At 32.8% G+C, this 22279-nt stretch overlaps 3 protein-coding genes across 3 annotated transcripts; 1 reads left to right on the top strand and 2 right to left on the bottom strand.

Annotated features, from left to right (window-relative positions):
- Positions 1-600: 600 nt before the first annotated feature.
- Positions 601-1637, bottom strand: LOC123206444 (ethylene-responsive transcription factor ERF003-like). Its single transcript, XM_044623646.1, has 2 exons — positions 1367-1637; positions 601-1169 (listed from the first exon to the last, which is right to left on the bottom strand). The coding sequence occupies exons 1-2, from the start codon at positions 1447-1449 to the stop codon at positions 737-739; spliced, it is 516 nt and encodes a 171-aa protein (XP_044479581.1). The 5' UTR covers positions 1450-1637; the 3' UTR covers positions 601-736.
- A 4492-nt stretch (positions 1638-6129) lies between these two features.
- Positions 6130-12501, bottom strand: LOC123206442 (protein RAE1-like). Its single transcript, XM_044623644.1, has 11 exons — positions 12232-12501; positions 11190-11276; positions 11019-11096; positions 10727-10920; positions 9865-10006; positions 8937-9017; positions 8556-8684; positions 7547-7624; positions 7328-7399; positions 6598-6678; positions 6130-6508 (listed from the first exon to the last, which is right to left on the bottom strand). Exons 1-11 carry the CDS (start codon positions 12289-12291, stop codon positions 6458-6460), a joined length of 1053 nt encoding a protein of 350 aa, XP_044479579.1. The 5' UTR covers positions 12292-12501; the 3' UTR covers positions 6130-6457.
- A 2163-nt stretch (positions 12502-14664) lies between these two features.
- On the top strand, positions 14665-21724 carry LOC123206463 (nuclear pore complex protein NUP96-like). Its single transcript, XM_044623681.1, has 6 exons — positions 14665-15106; positions 15671-18270; positions 18529-18652; positions 19388-19536; positions 20203-20300; positions 21372-21724. The coding sequence occupies exons 1-6, from the start codon at positions 15076-15078 to the stop codon at positions 21565-21567; spliced, it is 3198 nt and encodes a 1065-aa protein (XP_044479616.1). The 5' UTR covers positions 14665-15075; the 3' UTR covers positions 21568-21724.
- Positions 21725-22279: the final 555 nt, after the last annotated feature.

Raw genomic sequence — 22279 nt, forward strand, 5'->3', positions numbered from 1 at the left:
AAAAAGTATATCGATTTATATTGGTAATATATATCGTATTGTAAATATATAACATATTGTATAATATGTCTGTTGTATTATATTAATTCAATACATCAAAAGATATACATTTTTTTTATCTATATATTATATCATATTATAAAAGACTTATCTAAAGTTACTAATAATCCTGATTTGGACAATTATTAATTTAGGCTTATGTAATACTTAGTGGTAAAGTTCAACATAGATTTGAATAATATTCTAATTCTTTTTCTAAGGATCTAAAAGAGCCCTGAAACTTTAACTCTTCAAGATTTGGATTCCTTTCTCTCCTCTAAATTCATGTGCAGGAAAGACAAAAAGAAGAAGGGAATTGAAGCATAACTTGTTCACATCAAATCAGAAATCTCTCTCTCATCAAAAAGTTTTGATCTTTAATGTCAGCATGGGCATCTGACTAATTTGCTTTTGAGTCATTCACATGAATGCATTCATACTACCAAACTCAAACTCTATCCAAATCTAAATTACCTTTTTTTTTTTTTTGGGTTATCTGGAATCTGCTCAGATTGATTGGACGGATAAAGCTTGGGAGACAGTGACAGGACGACAACCGCATCGGCTAAATCAGCTTTCATATTTACATTAACGTTTATCATTTTCTATCTATCCATGGGTTCTTTCCCCACTTCAAACCAAAACAAGAAAAACTCAGCATTAGCTATTCAATACTGGTACAACCTTCTTTTTGTTTTTATGTTGAATTGTCACTGCAACATAGTTCAATGGATCCATGGTCAAGCAACTCTTGTATCATTTGTTCTATGTGATCTTCTTCAAGTTGAGAACTTTGATTCATGTGGGCTTCTCCGGCGCCACCCCAGTTCGTCTCCGGCCATTCGGGGCTGGTGTCGATGGTTTTTCCGGCTAATGGTGCATGTTCTGGCTGATGGTGTTGCTCTTTTTTCAGGTTTTTTTTGTTCAGTTGGAGGGATGCCATGTGACATTTATGTAATTTAGCTACCAAAGTTGCTGAGAGAAGCTTTGATGATGAAGATTGTGAGTCGTTTGGATTGTATGGAAAATTTGTTCGTGCTTGTGGCCCACACATCAATCTTGCCGCTTCATCGTATGCTTTTGCCGCATCTTCCGCCGTTTCGAATGTGCCCAGCCATATTCTAGTCTTCCTGTGGGTTAAAAAAAACACACAAAACGTTTCTCTCAGTACAGTTTCAAGCAATACGAACAACGTCAAACTGTATAAAAAGGGGTTCTATCTTGGATGAAAATGTCACATTCTTTAACTTCATTTACAGCAGATCGTAATTTTAGGAAACGTTTCTAAAAAGACAATTCAAAATAAGTTCGTAGAAGAGAGAATTACAGTAGAGGGTGGCGGATTTCGGAGACCCAAGAGCCCCACTGCCTTTGACGGACGCCACGGAAGCGTTGTTGTGGTCTAGCCATGGTGGAGCCAAACGAAACGTTTCAAAGGCTTTTGATGTCCTACTGTGTTAACGAGGCTGAAGGAGAGGGGGGGGATTTGACAGACTAAGTTGAAGGTGTTTATATAGGCCTTATGTTGCGACCTCCTTGCATATTTTTTCAGTCATTAAAAATTGTATGACACAAGGGAGCCCACAAAGGGAATTTTAGTCTTTAGACTTTTCTCTTTGCTTTTAGTGATGGGTTAAACACTTCTTTTTTGCCCTTCTGTTTTTACAAGAATTCCATTGAAAAGATGAAATAAATTAATTTATCTCACCACCCATGTATTTCTTTATTTGAAAGCATATTTAGTCTGATAGAGTTTATCCATTTCAGACTCCTATATACCTTTCTTCATAATAAAGTCATAGGTCAGAAAATTAGATAAAATTTGAGAATTTTTAAAGATTAAAAATAGTATGAGTAGTATTACGTATATAAATAGTGATATGTCATTATATAATTAAGTATTATTTTATTTTTAATTAAAAATTATTTAATTATATAATAACATATTATTATTTAAATTTAAATTTGTGTTTATTATTTGTGCACGTAGGGAAATTGAAATGGGTGTGATTTAATTTTGTTAGTGCACATGGGTATGTGGCTCACATCACAAATACTAAACATGGGAGCCCTACCCATATGACACAATGTGAACTGAAGACAAAAAATACATGATTGATGTAATTTTCAAGCCCATGCCATGCCATGCCATTCCATTTGCTTTGTTGCTTATCTTTTCTGTCTTTCTAGGGCATTAGCTGCTATATTTGACAAGCTGTTCCATTTATGTTTGCATTAGTAGACAAGCCAAGCTGTTTGACATCAATTTTGCACTCATTTGTCTTCTTCATCTTCGGCTCCTTTCTCATCACATGCCTGCAATTATTTGCTTCAGCGTTTTGCAACTACCACTCTCCCGAAAGTTTATTTACCCTTTGTCATCTCTTGGGAGGTGTTGTGGGTGGGATGGCTAACACTATTAAAAAAAAAATTTCAATAGCAAAAAATAATAATAATAACCGGATAAATATCTAAGCATTATAAATACTATTTTTATTATTTTTATAGTTAATTATTTATATTTTTATTAAAACTAAATAAATCTATAATTTTGATATGAAGAAAATAGTTATTAAAAGTTTATCTACTGTTATTAAAAAGTTTGAATGACAAGAAAACCTTTATTATTGTTTATCGTTAAAATTATTAATAATGTGAATACTTTTAACGAGTAAAACTATAATAACAGATGATGACAAGATTTTTCTCGTTGTTAAAATTTTTTAATGACGGAAAATAAACATTTAACAATCATTTACCTCTTGATAAATTCATAAATTTACTTATTTTTAATAAAAATAAAAATAATTAATTATTAAAATCATAAAAATAATACTTATAATGACTAAATACTTTAATTTTCCCCTACTATTGCCAATGTAGTGTAAATTTGCAGAAGCAAGGGATTTAGACAAGGAGTAATGGGTGCCCCTCAGTGGGGGCAAGGTGTTAAAGGATGAGAGCATCAATCAACACCAAATTCATTACAAAAATGTCATTTATTTAAGAGTATATATTTTTAATACATAATTTATATATATAGATTATGTCTTATCATGAGATTAAATATTATTTTATTTTTAATTTAAAATTATTAAATTATATGATGATACATTATTTTTATAAATAAATTATATACAAAAAAAATATATATATATATAATTATATTATACAAGAAAAAGGTAGGGTTGAAACTAACTGCTTGAGGTTTTATCATTTATCCTAATGATTTTTATTTTTTTTTTGTGTCTTTAATACAATTCACACAAATATGATGAACAATTCAACTTAACTTAGAGTGGTATTATCGGAATCCTAAATTTTTTTTTTTTAAATGTTTATAAATAAGCTACCTTAAAAAGGTATATGGAATCTTTCCCCCCAAATTGGAGGACAATAAGAGAATATCACTAATATTTTGAAGCCTTATTGCCATCTCTCAAGTCATTTGTGCCTCAACCTCACATGAACATTTCTAATCAAGTGCATAAATCATAATTATATTGCCTCCCTACTTCATCCATGCATACTAGAGGACCTTTTCTAAAAGTAATAAAAGGGTAATAAATTAAACTAATATTATCTTTCCTAAATAATATTATATATACACATTTTTTTATATATAATTTGATTATATAAATAATATATTATCATATAATTAGATATTACTTTATTTTTATTTTTAAATTATTTAATCACATGATGACACATTATTTGTGTATCCGAATTATATACAGAAAGTGTGTACTCATAATTTTATTGAAATGTTATTCATACAAAATTACAAGGTACTACTCTTACATTGTCATATAATTCACCACTAAGCAATACTATGTGTACGTATTTTGAATACACAAATAAGTACACACATATATGTGTTATTACGTGATTGAGTGTTTCTTTATCTTTAATTCAAAATCACTTCATAAGATGGTGTCAAATATCAAAGATGTACCTATTTATATATTTAAAGTAGATACTCATAGTTTTATTGTTTTTAAAATTGATTAATAACATGGAGAAAAGAAAATAACTTACATAATTTGTATTGAAATAAATGCATTTTATAATCTTATTTCCTACCATTACACTTAACTTGAATAATCTTCGAAGAGTAGTTTGAATAATAAAAGAGTTGATTTCATGTATAAGAAAGTATGAATTCAAATCTCTTTTGAAAACATAGTAAAATCAAATTTTTGATTTACCTTGTTTAATGATTGTAAAGAACTTGAATAGAAATATTAAATTCTAAAACAAAGCAATCTATCTCTTTGTAACAAGTAAAAAACAATTAGGAATTGCTCAGCATACTTTGTTGCATGTTCAAGGAACAAAAATAAACAAAAATCTAGCATCAACAGCTCAAAAATAATTTATTAATAAAAAACATACTAAATCTTGAATTGATACAAAAAATTGAAGCTTAAAGATTTTCAGAAGGCTCAAAACCTAAAAGGGTTTCCATTTAAGACTTGTAATAGAGGAAAGATAAAGGTAGTAAAGATTACGCATGCTATGAAGATAATCATATATAACCCTAAACACACTACAAAAAAGCATAAAAAATTTCTGTCTTCCCTTTCTAGACATTTACTCAAAGAATGGAGGACTTGTGTAATGCACTTAATTTCATTTCATGCATGTAAAAACCTTAAAAAGTTGCATAATTATTGGACCCATCCATCCATCCATCAATCTTTGTCCTCCAATTTTGTGGATTACAGTTAATGTATAGCCTTGTGATTGAGACTCCTACCTCAATTTTCATAATTTGTAATGATCTCAGGTGGGTCATTTTTTCCTTCCCAAAATTAAAGTAATAGAATATCTCAAATTTTTATGTTTTGAATTTATTTTTTAGAAGATAGTTTAAATGACAAAACATACAAAATCTCTGAATTACAGGAGCTCGTGTAATTATTTTTTATCTACCTCAAATAACAAAGCTCAAAATGCGTCTTCGAATTAAACTCGATTGTTGAGATGAGTAAGAGATTAATTCATAAAATACTGAAATGGGATGGGGCCTTACAGCTATAATCTATTTTTGAAGGAGAAACACAAAAGAATGCTAATAATTCAACTTTGTTTGTTTTTGAAATTGTCAAGAGAAATAATAATGAATATTTGAGTGACTTTCTTGTTTAGTTTTATCTTATAATGATGGGAACTTTCCCCTGGAAAATGAGTAGTTTGAGAATACAAACATGCATTCAGATGAAATGAAACGTGATTACAGGTATGAGAATTGTAACGAAGGCAAGGAACTGGATTGTTCTTAAATGTCAACCAATTAAACTTACTCCTTTGAAACGAAGATAGTCAGCTTTTATTTATAAACGAGCTTTTGTTGAAAGTTGAAGCAAGTACAACTGTTTGCCATTTTTTTTAATTTTTTATTTACGGGATTAAGGTACGTTCAACTCTGATTACGTTGTGGAAATGAATTTAATTAAGCAAATAATGTTTCAGAGTTTTTTTAAAGAAGTTGAGCATGCACAATTTTTTATATTAAGATGGTAATTATTATATAATTAAATATTATTTTATTTTTAATAATAATATTATGTGTATTTATTTTAAGAATATAAATAGATATATATTTAAATATATTATCTAATATTGAATTCGAATCGAGTTTATTTAAAATCAGTTCAAATGAATCCAAAACGAGCCAATCGTATATAAGTTCGAGTGAGCTTGAGCCAATAATTTCAAGCTCGAACTACTTGTCAAATTTACGAATTAAAATTTTTGATACAAAACGATTAAAACAACGTCATTTTAATAACGAGTTAATTAAATGATCAAACTCGAAACAAGTTAAACCGAGTTTAAGCTTAGCTGCAACGAGCTCGAGCCCGAGTTCAAACTTTATTATATACAAATCGAATTGAGTTTAAACTCAAATGAGTTCAAGGTGCTTTTGAGAAAGCTTGAAACAGAAGCACCCCAAAATTACCCTTTTGAACTTTTAGTTGTTTTTTTATTCTTGAATGTGTTACAACCATACAGCCTTTTAGTAATAGAAGCTCTAGAAATATGGGATTTTCTTCCCATGGCGATTACGCTTATGATTAGAAAAAATTACCAACAAAGAATTACACATTAAACGGAAGCAAGACACTACATCGATCTAATCGTGTCAAGAATAGCAGATCAATCAAATGACATAATCAACAAAGACAATGAATTCAAACTATTACGAGTATCACTAACCAAAGTCATTTCATCTTAGCAAAAACAGTGACACCCTTCAAGAAAACGTAACTCCTATTACCGACAAAAAGAACAAGAGGGATTCGGATTCTTGGACGGCAAGGAAAAAAGATACCCATGATATAAACCATAAAATAACAGATGAGAAATAGTTTTTCTCTAGGCTTCCACTTTATGCTCCCAATTATAAAGTGCTTCATTTTCTTCCACTTGTTCCAACTCGTGGCTTGCCTTTTACCTCATTCTCCTGCATAATAATAAAACATGCTCATGGAGCCGATTGACACTACTGTTATTACAAGTTATTCTGCAAATATATGATTAAAATAAAGGTACCTGTGGCAAGTGCAGATAGATATATGTTTTCGCTGTTGCTGGGTTGTGATTTTCTGCACCCTTACTCCAGTCATAACAAACCTGCAGGAATTTTCAAGAGTAATCAAGACAATTCAGTCAAGGACGATAAGAGAATTAAAAGAATAACGGACAATACTAAAGTGGTTACTGCAGATTAATAATAAAGAGGACCACCAAGAAACCATCCATATTAGGAGCCCAAATGAAGCCTTCAATGGAAACAAATACCATAAATATTGTCACTGGAGTTTTATGCCCACACCTGATAGGGGTGAGGGATGTAATCTACTCATACTCTGTGTATTGATCTCCGCAGCATCAATTCAACGGTTCAGTACCGAGATGCTACGGGAACCGGACACTTATGACATATCATCATTTTAGAAAATATCACAAACACCTTTGAAAATTTAAGATTTCTCATATACACCCTTATTATATCATCATTTTCTCTAATAAATATATCGATCCATAATAGTAATATATATCGTATCGTATGATACGTCTATTATATCGTATTAATTTAATACACCTCATGATACGTATCGTGTATCATAAGATACTAATAACTATGACATATAATAGACATGTTTGCTAAATGTGGCGAGAGACGAGCGAGCTTTATGAAATTGCCACTGTTTATAACCTCACACATTGCATCTCTCTATACATGTGTAAACAAGTGTGACAGTGGGAGAAGAAGACATACTGAGTATGCAAATATTGAGCCGTCATTGTTGAATGTACTGCAAGGAATAGGCTGCCCACACCTTGACATAGCCTGAAATAATTAAAAAGAAATTATTATATGCAAATATTCAGTGAGTATGAACAGCACAATGTGCTAGCATGATATGGACAAAACAAGATTCAACCTTGCCAAAATATAGAAAATTTAAAGTGATAAAGAAAAGAAAATAGAAAAGACCTTGAGCCTCTGCTTACTGTCCTTGTCCCAGAAATTGAATGCACCGTCAGACCCAGAAGTTGCAAAAGTGTGATGCATCTGCAAACAAAAGGCAGTTACATGAGATCCTCAGGAACAGAAGACAATGATTAACCCCCGAGTCCAAAGTTGATAATATAACAAATGAACAAATAGAACCAAGATTTTGCACTTGAAAGCTCTCAAATCCTGAAGGACCTTGAGATAAGAGAAGCAAATTCATACAGCAGGAGTTGATATAACCCTGTGTGCTTGTATTTCCTAGATTCAGCAACACAAGAAATTCTTGTTATATGATTGATAAACAGATATTGCAAAGATTGAACCACTGCCCCAGGTTTAACATCAGGGATTATGATTTTAAGCATGTGTGAAGGCTAATACAACAGTTTTTCTCCATAAGTTAGAATACTTTTCGAGATGATCTGCCTTTTGACTATCCATTCCAGGTCTAGGTGAACAATTTGTATACCCTTTTTCCGTCGGATTTTTTTATGGTCAAAAAGTGTAGTAGTACATAAAGATTTAGTAACAAATTTCAGATATAAAATTAAGAACTTTGGAAGTAAAAGGATGAAATTTTTTTGTAAAAAGTAGAGTACCTCAAATGGTTTTAAATTTTTTCCACGATTCACAAGATTTCCATTTCAGTGATGGAAAAGAAAAGGTTGTCTTATCAACCAACATGGAGCAATTGTTTTGGTAAAGCTTTGCTGCACTATTACACCTGACAGGTACAAAATTAACTATGGCTCCAGCATCACAATTGCCAGCAAATATAGATCACATACGATATGTTTAGCTTCCGATGAAAGAGGATGAATATAGATAGAATTTAACTATAGATGTTATTTCTCCATATAGAAAAAAAAAAAATCTATTGTCTATGCTAACCTATATTTAATAAAAAATTTTAATAAACCAGCATGAAATGCAGTCAACCAAATACTTTTAACTTCAAATAAAATCAGAAAGCACAAAGGTAACTTACAGGATGGAAGTTCAAAGAATTGACTGAGTATATATCATTGCCATCTCTGTGGCATTTGAATGTGAAATTCTTACTTTGCTGTGAATCATCTAGATGATGTACACCAACCCTTCCCTCTATTGAACCAACCTAGAAAAAATCAAATCACAATTTTTAATTATCAGACTAGCCAATCACCATAGTACATATGGACCAAAAAAAAAAAAAGAAATGGAAACAAAGGCAGTAAGCTTAAATAGGAAGTAGTGAAGAGTCAATGACACTGGGAAAACAAAAAATGAATGAAATATAAAGTGGAACAGGAGCTAAGGACTTCTTGTGAAAATAAAGGTCACAAAAAGGAGGGGGAATGACTACAACCAAAATTAACTGAATACATACCAAAAACCCTTGCTGATCAGGAAAGGCAGCTACACATCTTGTCTGACACTTCAAGGGTGAAGGAATTCTTTTAAATTCAGTCTGTTATCATTAAACATTATCAGACAAATTTGTAAGATATAGTCATAAGTAATCTCCAACTCAGACAATTGGCATCCTAAAAAAATTTAGAACTTTATCACCGCACAAACATTTTCATTTTCACATCCTCTTAACCCCTTTGGTGTTTTATGAAAAGATATCTTTCATCCACCCTTTCATAAAATTGCACCTAAACTGAGTAAATGACCAGCAGTTTTCAATATGTTTCTCATTTACTTATAATACAGGAATAAAATTGTGTGGCCAATACTATCAAGTTAGACAGAGAACAAATCAATTTGAAAACATAGTCAGACGTGGGTAATTGAAAAGATTAACAACATTTTTTATCAAAGAAAAATAAGGAAAAGAAAAGATGAAATACATATAATCACAATGCATATCATAAAAAATTAACCTAAAAATTACAACATCAATCTTTTTTAAGAATAACATATTATAAAAGACGTTATTTATATTGTAAACAAGAAATGAGAATAACAACCACAATGATAACAGGAAATCACTCTTTTTTAGACCAGGTTTTGCAGAACAATTGAAGGACCTCCATAAGGCTTTTATATAAGATAAAAGTGGATTACCCAAAAGGATAACTTTTAGTTTGAAGAAAATCAACCGGTGGTTGGTCATAAAAAAAAATCAACTAGTAATTACATGTTATAATGCCACATTCAATAAGATGCTTAAAATATTAAATCTGAAATTACACTAACTAGGCTACTAGTACTGACAATTCAAAATAACAAATGCCTAAACTGCTCTCAATGATTGTTTCCTGTTTGAATTTCCTTATAAAACAATGCAATCAAAGAATAAGAAAACGTACCTGTGGGTTCTGCAAGTTAAAGACAACTAGATTTCTATCTGCAGTGCCAACAACCATCAGAGGATGCCTCACTGTGAGTGCATAACAGCGATCAGGTAGCTGTTGAGTGTGCACAGGATTTGACTGCCTTGTGTCCCAGTACCTAATTACAGATTGGATATCATCACAAACACTCATCAGTGACTGACACACACAAGGAACTCAAATATGCAAGCACACTGTCTACATGTAACAGATGCATGTAAAACCATAAACAGTACACAGTGAAGACAAATGCAGTTGGATTAACCAAATCTTAACATTTATCACAAAATAATATGAAATTAAACCAGAAAACAACTGACAGAACGAGAGCAAGAGAGACACACTCCCCACAATAGTATACTCTTATTCTAGGCCTTCTCCCTTTATCAACTAGTAATTATTAAGCACTGGAAAAGTAGGCCAATGGTTTGAGAGTCCAAGCCCTGCCACCCCACCTCTTTCACAGCAAAAAGTGTTAGTACAGTTTAAAATAGCAGAACAAAACATGCATCAAGTGGAACCACCAGCCTTCCACACATATGAATTCAATTATCTGATCCCACCATGTACAACAGATCATAGAACTACCATCTGACCATTACTTCTTTTAAGATAATGTAAACTAGATTTAGCTCCCTAGATTCACATATCAGCTAATTTGTAAATAGTTGAGGCTACTTTCACGTAGCATGTGGACTTATAAAGTATGCAAGTCCTAAACCTAAAGTACTTGAAAAAATTACAATTTCTGTTATAAGCCTAAACTAAATAGCCAAGAAATTCCAAGCAAACAACAGTATAAGACTGACCAACAAAGAGAAAGGAGAGAAAATATTACTTCACAGTCTTGTCCCAGCTTCCAGTGACAAGTAGATTCATCTCTGGAACCCAGGCAACCTCTTTAATTGGTGCATCATGCATGGCCACAGTCACTGGCTGACCACCAGACAGCAGAGGCCACATCTTCACCTGCTTGTCACATCCTCCAGAAAAGACTGTAGTTCCATCATCCTTCCATGTTGAGCACAAAACCTTTAAAATGGAAAAACAGACAAAAGTTATAAATTGCAATTATGAATTGCACAACAGAAAATGGATTTGTAATAAGAATAAACTTGGTTTAAAATTACTGGTTGGTCGTGTGAAATTGATGCCTTGGGAACACTAGCCACATTAGCTCCATTGCGTGAAATTTCCCAACAACGTACCTGCCATATCATTCAATCAGGAGGAATTTGAATACAGCAGTTTTAACCAACAAATAGAAGACATAAACTATACAACAGAGAAAAATCCACAACCTGATTATCCCATGAAGTCGCAACCAAGAAATTGGCCTTGGGACTGAAACTAAGGCTTGAAACAGAATCACTGGGAGGCTGAGCCACCTGACATTCAGAGGTTTCACATAAATCCTTTTCTTTTCACACAAAGTACATTTTAAACCGTCAACAAAGCTCACCAAAGAACCAAACTTCCATACCATTAAACTTTAGACGAATATAAAATGTGAATATATAAGTTAAAGCCTAAGTTTTTCATAACACTTCTACTTAGTCTAATGTACTATCACATGTTATCCTAAAATATGTTTAAGGTTTGTAGGATAAAATGCCAAAAAATTTTGACATGCTTGGGGATTTGAAAAATTGTTTTAATAAATCACATATGCATGTAATTCTTTCCTACAATTTAGCTTTTTTCAACAATGCTGCTTCTAAAAATAGTGTTCACCACAAAACTTGTAATTTAGTAATTAGTATAACCTATTTTAGCACAAGCAATACTCTTCCCAGTTTCATCCCAGGAGCAGTAAGTAACACTACTAACATTAACATGAGTGCATTCATGATTCAGTTGAGTTGACAAATGCTTTGGATAAAAAATAAATAAAATTAAACTAGGAAGAATCATTAACAAAGTTTCAGCTCAAAATTAAGCCCTTCATAGGAGAAGCAACAACAAGATGTTTAACCACGATTAACATCAACAATTCATATTTGCTTAACTTAGCCAAAGGAAAATGAAATCATAAAATCTATTATCACAACAGATTGCAAAATTAATTAATTAGGCAAGCTATAACAATCACTAAATTCATGCACCAATTAGGATCGTATTGAAAATTTACACAAGCAAGCTTTCAAAAATAAACTGGAAATACAAAAATAAATAAATAAATAAAAATATCGACGGATATCTACTAACACAATTACTAGCGATATTTACAAATAGGCAAGCTATAACAATGGAAAATTCATAAGACCGCTTAAGATGTTAGAGAAAAATTACACAAAGAAGCTAGGGAAAAAAAAAAGCTGAAAATACAAAAGAAATAAAAACCTCGAAGGATTTGTTAGGGTTTTGACTGGTAGCAGTAGCAGCAGTGCCGAAAGTAGCCATTGAATGAGTTTTTTTATTTGTTAACAATAAGTGTGATGTTGAGAAGGATTTACAGAGAGAGGGAGTAGCTGAGTGAGAAGGATTGTGTTTTGGATTTGAAAGAAGAGGGAAAAGAGAGCGGTATTTATAGGGAGAGGAAATGTCAGGCTAATAATGTTTAAGAAATTGTAGAATAATTCTCATAATTTAAGAATTGGCCAAAAGATCGTTCCAACGGAAGGTTTGATGCATTCCAAACTTTCACCACAGACATCTTTTTTAAATGGAAAATTAATTAAAACAGACGCGGAATTTGCCATGTGAACTTTTTTTTGATAAAATTTATGTAGTTTTACCTTTTTAATTAAACCTTATTTTTTATTTTAATAATAATCTTTATCATATTTTTTCTTATCCAGATTAGTTTTTATCAAAAAACTCTTATTTTTAAGAATACATAAATTAAGTTTAATTTTTTCGTAATTGTTAAAATTTACATATAAAAAATAGATTAATTTATGATGTAATAGTTGATGTTTACATACCTTTAGAAAATAATAAACATAACAATGCAGAGACTGCGTTATTTTGAAAGGGTGCGAAAATGTGTAAAATGGTGAAAAAATATAAGAAAGTATAAAAAAGTACGTGAAAATGTGAAGGAGTACATAAAACTGTGAAGGGATACGTAAAATTGTGAAGGGGTGTGTGAAACTGTGAAAGAGTGCATAAAAATATGAAGGGGTACCTGAAAATACAAACGGGTATGTAAAAATATAAAAGAGTAAGTAAAAATATAAACGGGTGTGTGAAAATATAAACGAGTGCGTGAAAATATAAATTGGTGCGTAAAAATGCAAACAGTTACATAAAAATACAAAACAGGTGCGCAAAAATATAAATGGGTGCGTGAAAATACAAATGGGAGTGTGAAAATACAAACAGATGCGTAGAATATAAAAAGAGTACATAGATTATAAAAAGGGTGCGTGAGAATATAAAAAGTATATATTATATTATTAATATATATTGTATTAATAATATAATATTATATATATATATAAAAGGGTGCATGCAAATGCAATGCAAAGGGGTGCATATCTCTTTGTATTTTCACACACCCCTTTATATATAATATATTATAAATTATATTATATTATATAATATATTATTATTATTATTATTATTACACACATGTTTGTATTTTTACACATTCATTTGTATTTTCACGCACTCTTTTATATTTTTACGTATTCGTTTGTATTTTTATATACTCGTATGTATTTTCACGCACCTGTTTATATTTTTATGTACCCGTGTCTATTTTCACGCACCTGTTTATATTTTCATGTACTCGTTTGTATTTTCACGTATCCATTTGTACTTTTACACATCCGTTTGTATTTTCACGTACCCCTTTACATTTTTATGCACTCCTTCACATTTTTACGCACCTCTTCACAGTTTCATGCACTCCTTCACAGTTTCACGCATTCCTTAATATTTTTACGCACTCCTTCACATTTTCCTGTACCTCTTCACAGTTTCAAACACCTTTTTACATTTTTTACGCACTTTTTTGTATTTTTATACACCTGTTTATATTTTCACGTACTCTTCACATTTTTACACACCATTTCACATTTTTATGCACCCCTTCACAATTTCTTACACTCATTTACATTTTTTATGCACTCTTTCACAGTTTCATGCACCTTTTTACATTTTCGTATATTTTTACACCATTTCACACCTTTTTGCATATTTTCACACTCTTTTGAAAAAATGCGTATCCTTTCCCTATTTTACACACACCTTTAGCACTTGTGCACAACCCACACACACTCTTTGTATAGTTATGTTTATCATTTTCTAAACGCATATAAATATCAACTATTACATTAAAATTTAATCTGATTTTTATATGTAAATCTTAACCATTATAGATAAATTAAACTTAATTTGTATACTCTAAAAAATAAAATATTTTATGGTAAAAACTAATATAGGTAGGAAGAAATACGATAAATGGTATTATTAGAATAAAAAGGTTTACGTGACAAATTTTATGTCTATTTTAATTAATTTTCCTTTTTAAATAAACAATTTTACTATTGATTAAAGTTTTTCAATTTGAAAAAATTATATTTTTTTCTTCAAATTTAAGAGTTTCTTTTTCACCTATTCGATTACTATTTTCATCTCTAGTAACTTTTTTTTTCACCTAAAACTATCATCATTAACCTATCACATTTTCCCCTTTCCACTTCTCTAGTCACTGCTTTAAATTCGACAAACCTAGACAAAGAGTTTCGTTTGAATTCAAACAAAAGGTTTTCTTTAGATATGTCATTGTCCAAACAAAACTCTTTATTTGAATGATGTCATTGTCTAATCAAAAGATGAAACTCTTTGTCATCCAAACAAAAAATGAAACTCTTCGTCTGGATTCATGGGATCTAGATCGGCGGTCATAAAGGTGGAAAGACAGTAATTTCAAGGAGCTGGGGCTTAAATATCTCTTTTGTTTTTTTTTTCCCAAACACAGTGATTTATGAAATCTTGGGGTGGCTCATTAATTCAAAGCCCAGCCCGGTGACAAAATAAGTTGCAACTTTCCCTCCCTCAGTTCAGACGCCGCTGCGGCTGCAAAATGCTCTCTCATTCTCCAGCTTCCAGAGTTCACAAGATCCTCATTTCACTTCAACCGTAGACCGGAACTGCCGCTAACCGGGAAAACAACATCAAACCAAAACCATAACTCTCCTCCCGCAACCTTCTCACCTCTGCTTCTTAGGCGCAATCATGGCTTCTTCTTCTCTGCTCCCGGTCGTCGGTAATCCTGGAAACTCCTCTTACTACGTCAAATATTAACTTATCGGTTGCTTAAAGAAGTTCACGTATAAGTAATCATAGATTTTTAAATTTCATACAATTTGGATTCGCTTTTTTTTTTTTTTTGGAGTTTTAACGTTAAATGTGTCGCAGAGTTAAGCGAATTGAAATTATCTTTAAGCCGAAGAAAATGTGAGGTTAATTTCTCATTTTCTATTGTTTTCTGTTAATTTTCTTAGCGGCCAAACAGGGGGATAGGGTTTGGCATGTCTGCTATTAAGTCCATGCTTTTACAGTGCTCTTGTTAGGTTTCTAGACTGAATTGGTTTACTTTCTAACTTATTACTTGAAACTTTTTAATACAATATCTTGATAGTTGAATGTGAGACCGTTATTTGACAATGTATTTATAAGTTGGATTCATTTATCTTAATGTAATTTCCATTTTCGATAGTTAGAGTGTTGAAAGTTATATGTACTCAGGATATAATTTTTTTTTACAATTTTTTTAATGTAGAAAGTGTTTCTATGCTGTTTACATTGACATTGTATTTTATGTTATCAGGGGGTTTCTGTGAACTTCATAGTGCAAGAATAAATACCTCATCGGATAATATTCATGTAATGGGCCCTGCTGCTGGAACTTCCTCTAATGTATCTCAATACAACAAAAGGAAGATCTTGCATAACGCTGATCTCTCATCATATGAGATATTGAAAGAGATCAGAGATGTCTTACCTATTTTGCAGTCTTCTGATTATTACATGAAACCTTGCTTGGAGGATTTAATTAGGAGTGAAGTCACAGATCCAGGTTATTCTAGCCGGGTTCCTGATTTCACAGTTGGACGGCATGGTTATGGATATGTAAAGTTTCTTGGGAACACTGATGTTAGATGTCTAGATCTAGATCAAATTGTAAAGTTCCATAGGCATGAGTTAGTTGTGTATGAAGATGAAGATTCAAAGCCTGCAAATGGTCAGGGCCTAAACAAAGCAGCCGAAGTGACTTTGATGCTACAAATAAGAAATTTAAGTTCAAAAGATGGGCATTTAAATGATGTTGTGAAGAAATTGAAGGAGAGTACGCAGAGACAAGGCGCTCAGTTCATTTCGTTTGACTCTATGAATGGTGAATGGAAATTCTTGGTTGACCATTTTAGCAGATTTGGGTTAAGTGAAGATGAGGAAGAAGATATTGCTATGGATGATGCAACCCCTGTTCAAGATTCAGCAGAGATGAATGGTGAGGTATATGATGTCGATGAAGAAACCCAAATGGATTCTATGGGACCTGAGCTTTCTCATTCTCTTCCTGCACATCTTGGGCTTGACCCGATAAAGATGAAAGAAATGAGAATGTTGATGTTTCAAGAAGAGGAGATTGATGATTTCAATGGGATGCCTTTGCGGCAGAAACCATCCCTTGTTAAAGAATGCATAAGATCTCCTCTGCAGTATTCCTCCCAGAAAATGAGCCACAGATCTAGTCCACCTGTTGCACGAAAACCTCCACTAGCTTTGCTGGAGTACCACCCTGGTAGTTTTGATTCTGCTTCTCCTGGAACAATTCTGATGACTCAACAAAATAAGGGCTTGCCTGTAAAGAAAATAAAATCAGATGGGTTTAAGCTGGATCTCAGGCATGAGACACCAGTAACTGGAAGCCACTCTCACAATATTGTTGATGCAGGTTTGTTTATGAGTAGATCATTTCGTGTTGGATGGGGCCCAAATGGCATCCTTGTTCACAGTGGTCCTCCAATTGGTACTAATAACTCACATGGGGTACTATCTTCTGTGATCAATGTGGAGAAGGTTGCAATTGACAAAGTGTTAAGAGATGAGAATAACAAAGTGAGAAAGGAACTTGTTGAATTTTCATTTGATGCTCCATTGAACCTCCACAAGGAGTTGAATCATGAAACAAAAGAAGTAGAGGTTGGTTCCTTCAAGTTGAAGCTTCAAAAGGTTGTGTCAAATCGTTTAGTGCTTTCAGAAATTTGTCGGAGCTATATAGACATTATAGAGGCAGAGCTGGATGTACCTGGGATATCTTCTTCTGCTCGTTTGGTTTTGATGCACCAAGTAATGGTCTGGGAATTGATAAAAGTTTTATTTTCAGAAAGAGAAAATAGTGGGCAATCAAAGCCTGTGGCTGCTGACAATGAGGAAGACATTATGCAGGATATGAAGGAAGGTCCTCCAGATGTAGACACAGAAGCACTCACTCTTATTCGAAGGGCAGAGTTCAGTTATTGGCTGCAAGAGAGTGTTTGCCACCGGGTACAAGAGGAAGTAAGCTCCTTGGATGAATCAAATTATCTAAAGCACATATTTTTACTCCTAACAGGGCGACAGCTAGACTCATCTGTGGAACTGGCTGCTTCCAGAGGAGACGTAAGACTGGCTTGTTTGTTAAGTCAAGCTGGTGGGTCCATGGTGAGCCGTTCTGATATTGCTCGTCAGCTTGATCTTTGGCGACTGAATGGGATGGACTTCAATTTCATTGAGAAAGATAGAATTAGGCTTTATGAGTTGCTTGCTGGCCATATTCATGGCTCATTACAGGATGTTAAAATTGATTGGAAGAGGTTCCTAGGTTTATTGATGTGGTATCAACTACCACCTGACACCTCATTGCCTGTTGTTTTTCAAACTTATCAGCACCTTCTTGAAGATGGAAAGGCTCCACCTCCTGTTCCAATTTATGTTGATGAAGGACCCATAGATGAGCCTATTCACCAGGGTACAAAGGAACACTTTGACCTCTCATATTATCTGATGCTTCTTCATGCCAGTGGTGAGAGTAAATTCGGCTTTTTGAAGAAAATGTTTAGTGCCTTCTCTTCAACACATGATCCACTAGACTACCATATGATCTGGCATCAACGTGCAGTTTTAGAAGCAGTTGGTGCCTTCAATTCTAATGATCTTCAAAGCCTTGACATGGGACTTATTTCTCAGTTGCTGTGTCAGGGGCAGTGTCACTGGGCCATCTATGTGGTCCTTCATATGCCTCATCATGATGATTATCCATATCTGCAGGCTACCCTTATTCGAGAAATCTTGTTCCAATATTGTGAATCCTGGAGCTCACAAGAATCACAACGCCAGTTTATTGAGGATTTGGGTGTTCCAACGGAGTGGCTGCATGAAGCTATGGTATAACACCGATTCCAGCATATGTGCCTTGGGTTTTGTTTTGACTTAATATTTATCAAAGATTTTGATACACTTCTTTGTCTTGGCAAACTTAACTATATTTTGGGTCAATTATATTACAAATTTACAGCAAATAATGTTGCTTGCACCACTCTCAAATTTTCTGCATGAGAAACTCTTGGAATCTTAAATGAAGTTCTTATTCCCTTATTGAGTTCCTTTTCAACTCATTCAAATGTTTCTTTTTTCTGAATGCAGGCAGTTTATTTTAGTTACTACGGTGATCTCTCAAAGGCCTTAGAACACTATCTTGAATGTGCAAATTGGCAAAAAGCTCACTCTATATATGTTACTTCAGTCGCCCATAAATTATTTTTGTCAGGTAATTTGTGATTATCCTCTGCCTAACCAATGAATTGTGCAGTTTTTTTTTTTTATATGTTTTCATAAATTTTGGCACAAGCTTTTTTTTTTTTTTCAAATAGTAAACTTTGCTTCTTACATGTACATGAAACAGGCTATAATGATGTTACTTCTTTCTAGAGTGATATTTAAATGGCAAGCTCTAAGTTATAATTAATAAGTTTATGCTAATGGATTTTTGAGTGTTCTTAGGGGTCATACATGCATGGAGTTCTTGGTACTAAGCACCTCCAATATGCATTGCTGTCAGGTTCTGACAAATTTGAATTTGAGATCACTTCTGACAGACTATATTCACACTTTTGGGGAGTCTTCTGTTAAGTTTTTCTTTTTTTCTTTGGTCCCTACATTGGGAGATAGAATCTTTACTGTGGACAGCTTGGCCATCTTTGTGCTCCTTTATTTCTTTCTTTCATATAATAAATCTATTATGAACCTCCTTCTCCTTTGGTATTTTATCTGATTTTGAAGACTGTAGTTCTTAAATTTGTTTAATCTTAGCACTTCTATGGTCTTGAAATATTTCATTGTTTTGTTTTTATGAGTGTCTAGTCACAACATATCAATGTTAAACTGTATAATTGGTTGCATAACTCAAACGCTTGATACTTTTTTAAACTGTCGTAAATTTTTTACATGTTCTGTAGCAGTGCTTAAATTGTTTGTAATTGGCATCATATTTTTATTTATGAAGGCAACCACTCAGAAGTGTGGAGGCTTGTGACATCCATGGAGAACCACAAGTCAGAGATTGAGAATTGGGACTTGGGAGCTGGAATTTACATTTCTTTCTATTTAATAAGAAGTTCATTGCAGGAAAATGACAATCCTATGAGTGAAATGGTAAGGGAACTTGCCATAAATGTAGGTGTATGTTTGAATCTTGTTATCTTATGTTCTAAATCATTACATATACTAGTCCTTCAGCTCAAGGCTTTTCTGTTTTGTGGTTTCTGTCAGTTTTTAAATTTGAGCTGCCATATAATTTGGTTGTGTTGAATTTGATTTGATCCCAGCCTGAACGGTTTGCAGTGCTTTGCTTAAGTTTCTGAAATTGGAGTGGAAGTCTATATTAGGATATGAATGGATAATGATTTCTGAACTATTGGTGATTCACAAGAACTTTATATCTCTTTCCGCTTGTGGACTACTGTTTCATATTTCTCATACAAAGGAGTAAAGCAGCCACTACACTATTTTTGGTGCTGGGATGTAACTGGATGAATACACGTCAGTAACATATTGATTAAAGCTTATTTAGTACTAAAAAAGCTATGACTTGATGCTGGTGTAATAGAAATTTCTGCTAATAGTAAACCTATAAGATAGGCTTAGTTAACAATGATGCCAATTTTTTTGTATAGAGTGGCCTCAGATGATTTCAAAATATGAGAGTAGAAATCTCAGGCAATGGATCTGTAATTGTGGAATATGGTCCATGCTAATTGTAGTTATTACTTATCCTTTTATGTTACTGCTGATCGCAGAAGAAAGTATTTCCTTTTGTAGGAATCCCTTGAGGGCAAAAATGCTGCTTGCAAGGACTTCCTTGATCGTTTGAATGAGTCTTTGGCAGTTTGGGATGGTAGATTACCCATAGAGGCAAGGTAATTTAGCCAATTTCAACTTTAGTTTCTGCAAGTACAAAATGTTAATAATGCTTACACCTTGTATGCCCAACAACATTTTTTTGCCTTCCACTAAATCCTGTTAATTATCTTGTGGATTGGGCCATACCTGATGGACTTATTTTTTATGAGACACCTCCCAGATATGTTCATATGAAACAGAAATATTACCCCGCTTCTGTGTCTACTCTTCTTTCTAGTAAAGTAACAGATGGGTTTGCAGCATTGCATGATCTTATGCATGAATCTTTGTATGTTTTATTTGCACTATCTCATTCATGAATCTTTAGATGTTTTATCCAAGTGTTGGGGATACCACTAATCCAAAAAGTTTTTGTCTTCCATCTTTTCTGAACAGTAAAACTGTTGTTACTTTTGCCCCTGCTCTTTTTCTGGTTTGTCGAAAATAAATATTCTTTGTGTGCATCATTTGCTTATAAAGTATCTGACTAGCTGACAGAAAACCTTTTTACCGTGCCCTCAAGCGACTTTCATGTATTGTCAATCTATGGTGGATCCTAGATTCCAAGTAACTCATTCCTTCTTGTTATAAATGCCTTTGACAAAGGTTATCTTTCGGTAAAAAAAAAAAATCACAAACACGTTCTTATTGGCATGTCAATGGTTTTAATACTCAGTATGGTAGGTCTTTTGTCGATAATTTTTCCGCAATTCATTTGTAACCGTTGACCCTTCTAACGGCGTGCTGTTGGATTACATCCTTGTGCTTTACAGTTCTTATTGGTAGCTTCATAGTGTTCTGCACTATAAAAAGAGTTACTATAGAGACCCCTGGTGAAAAGAGCAAAAGATGTCTATGTGCATACGTGAATACAATGTTTGCTTTTGTAAGAGAAACATGCTTCTCTTAAAGCCGAAATGTGTGTGCTTGAATATAGGAACTGTTGTTGAACTAGTCTCGCCATGTATAAATTGAGTAGATGCTTTTGTGTTAGATAAATTCAACAATAATGAAAATAAAATTTGTGTTATTGGATTGTTAAAAAGGCAATAGCCAAGAAGTTAACCATGAACAAATCTTTATTGCAGAGTTGCATATTCGAAGATGGCAGAGGAGATATCCAATTTGCTGCTATCAGATATCAGCGAGGGTCCAACTCGAGATGCTCAGCTATCTTGCTTTGAAACCGTCTTGAGTGCTCCCATTCCAGAAGACTTCCGCTCTAATCATCTGCAGGATGCGGTATCACTTTTTTCATGTTATCTTTCAGAGATCGCCTCTTAGATTGTTCGCATTAACTTCAAGTTATGACTTGAGCACTGATTTGTGATTAAACAATTTTCAGCTTCTTGTTGTATAGTTTGTTACTGTAATCACGAATTTAAGTTGCATACTTGGCTTCCATTATCAATATAATTGAACTAGATGTCTTCGAATTGAATCTAATATTTGATGGGACTAAAAGGGAGGCTTTAGTCTATATATTTAGTCCCAGGAAAAAAAAAAAAATTAAACGACAAAACACATCTTGTGATTGCATTATCATTTTCTTTAATATTTCTAGATTTGGTTTCAATTTTCACTCCTTTACTATCTTTATAATTTTACAGATTCATGCCGGTTAAAAGATTATGATTTAATGCCGAATGTTGACTGAATTTATATTAAACTTTACCGAATAAAAAATGTATCAAAATGATATAATAAACGAAATTTACGTGTCTAAATTACCGGCATTGATGCACTTGCGCGTGAAAAACCATTTCATAGCAACGCCACTAATCCCAACCAAATAGAGGTATGGATAATTTGATTTAAATTATAAAATTAAATAAATTATTTAAAAACTATAGTTTAATTTGTTTTAGTATATAAAATAGTTTATTTTAGATTAATAAATGATTAAAAAATAATTTTTAATTTGAGTTATAGGTTCGATGATTTTTAAACTGAATTAAACCATAAACTATATTTTCTTAAATATTATATTTACGGA

The sequence above is a fragment of the Mangifera indica genome, unplaced genomic scaffold (genome assembly GCF_011075055.1).
Source record: "Mangifera indica cultivar Alphonso unplaced genomic scaffold, CATAS_Mindica_2.1 Un_0037, whole genome shotgun sequence".
Taxonomy (NCBI): Eukaryota; Viridiplantae; Streptophyta; class Magnoliopsida; order Sapindales; family Anacardiaceae; genus Mangifera; species Mangifera indica.

Excerpts from the sequence above, each read along its gene's own strand:
- LOC123206444 (XM_044623646.1), bottom strand. The coding sequence starts at position 1,449 with ATGGCTAGACCACAACAACGCTTCCGTGGCGTCCGTCAAAGGCAGTGG. Across the intron at positions 1,170-1,366 it reads GAAATCCGCCACCCTCTACT|GAAGACTAGAATATGGCTGG; the intron begins GTAATTCTCTCT and ends TTTAACCCACAG.
- LOC123206442 (XM_044623644.1), bottom strand. The coding sequence starts at position 12,291 with ATGGCTACTTTCGGCACTGCTGCTACTGCTACCAGTCAAAACCCTAAC. Across the intron at positions 11,277-12,231 it reads ACCCTAACAAATCCTTCGAG|GTGGCTCAGCCTCCCAGTGA; the intron begins GTTTTTATTTCT and ends TCTGAATGTCAG. Across the intron at positions 6,679-7,327 it reads GCTCAATATTTGCATACTCA|GTTTGTTATGACTGGAGTAA; the intron begins GTATGTCTTCTT and ends AAATTCCTGCAG.
- LOC123206463 (XM_044623681.1), top strand. The coding sequence starts at position 15,076 with ATGGCTTCTTCTTCTCTGCTCCCGGTCGTCG. Across the intron at positions 18,653-19,387 it reads CCATAAATTATTTTTGTCAG|GCAACCACTCAGAAGTGTGG; the intron begins GTAATTTGTGAT and ends TTATTTATGAAG. Across the intron at positions 20,301-21,371 it reads AGATTACCCATAGAGGCAAG|AGTTGCATATTCGAAGATGG; the intron begins GTAATTTAGCCA and ends TCTTTATTGCAG.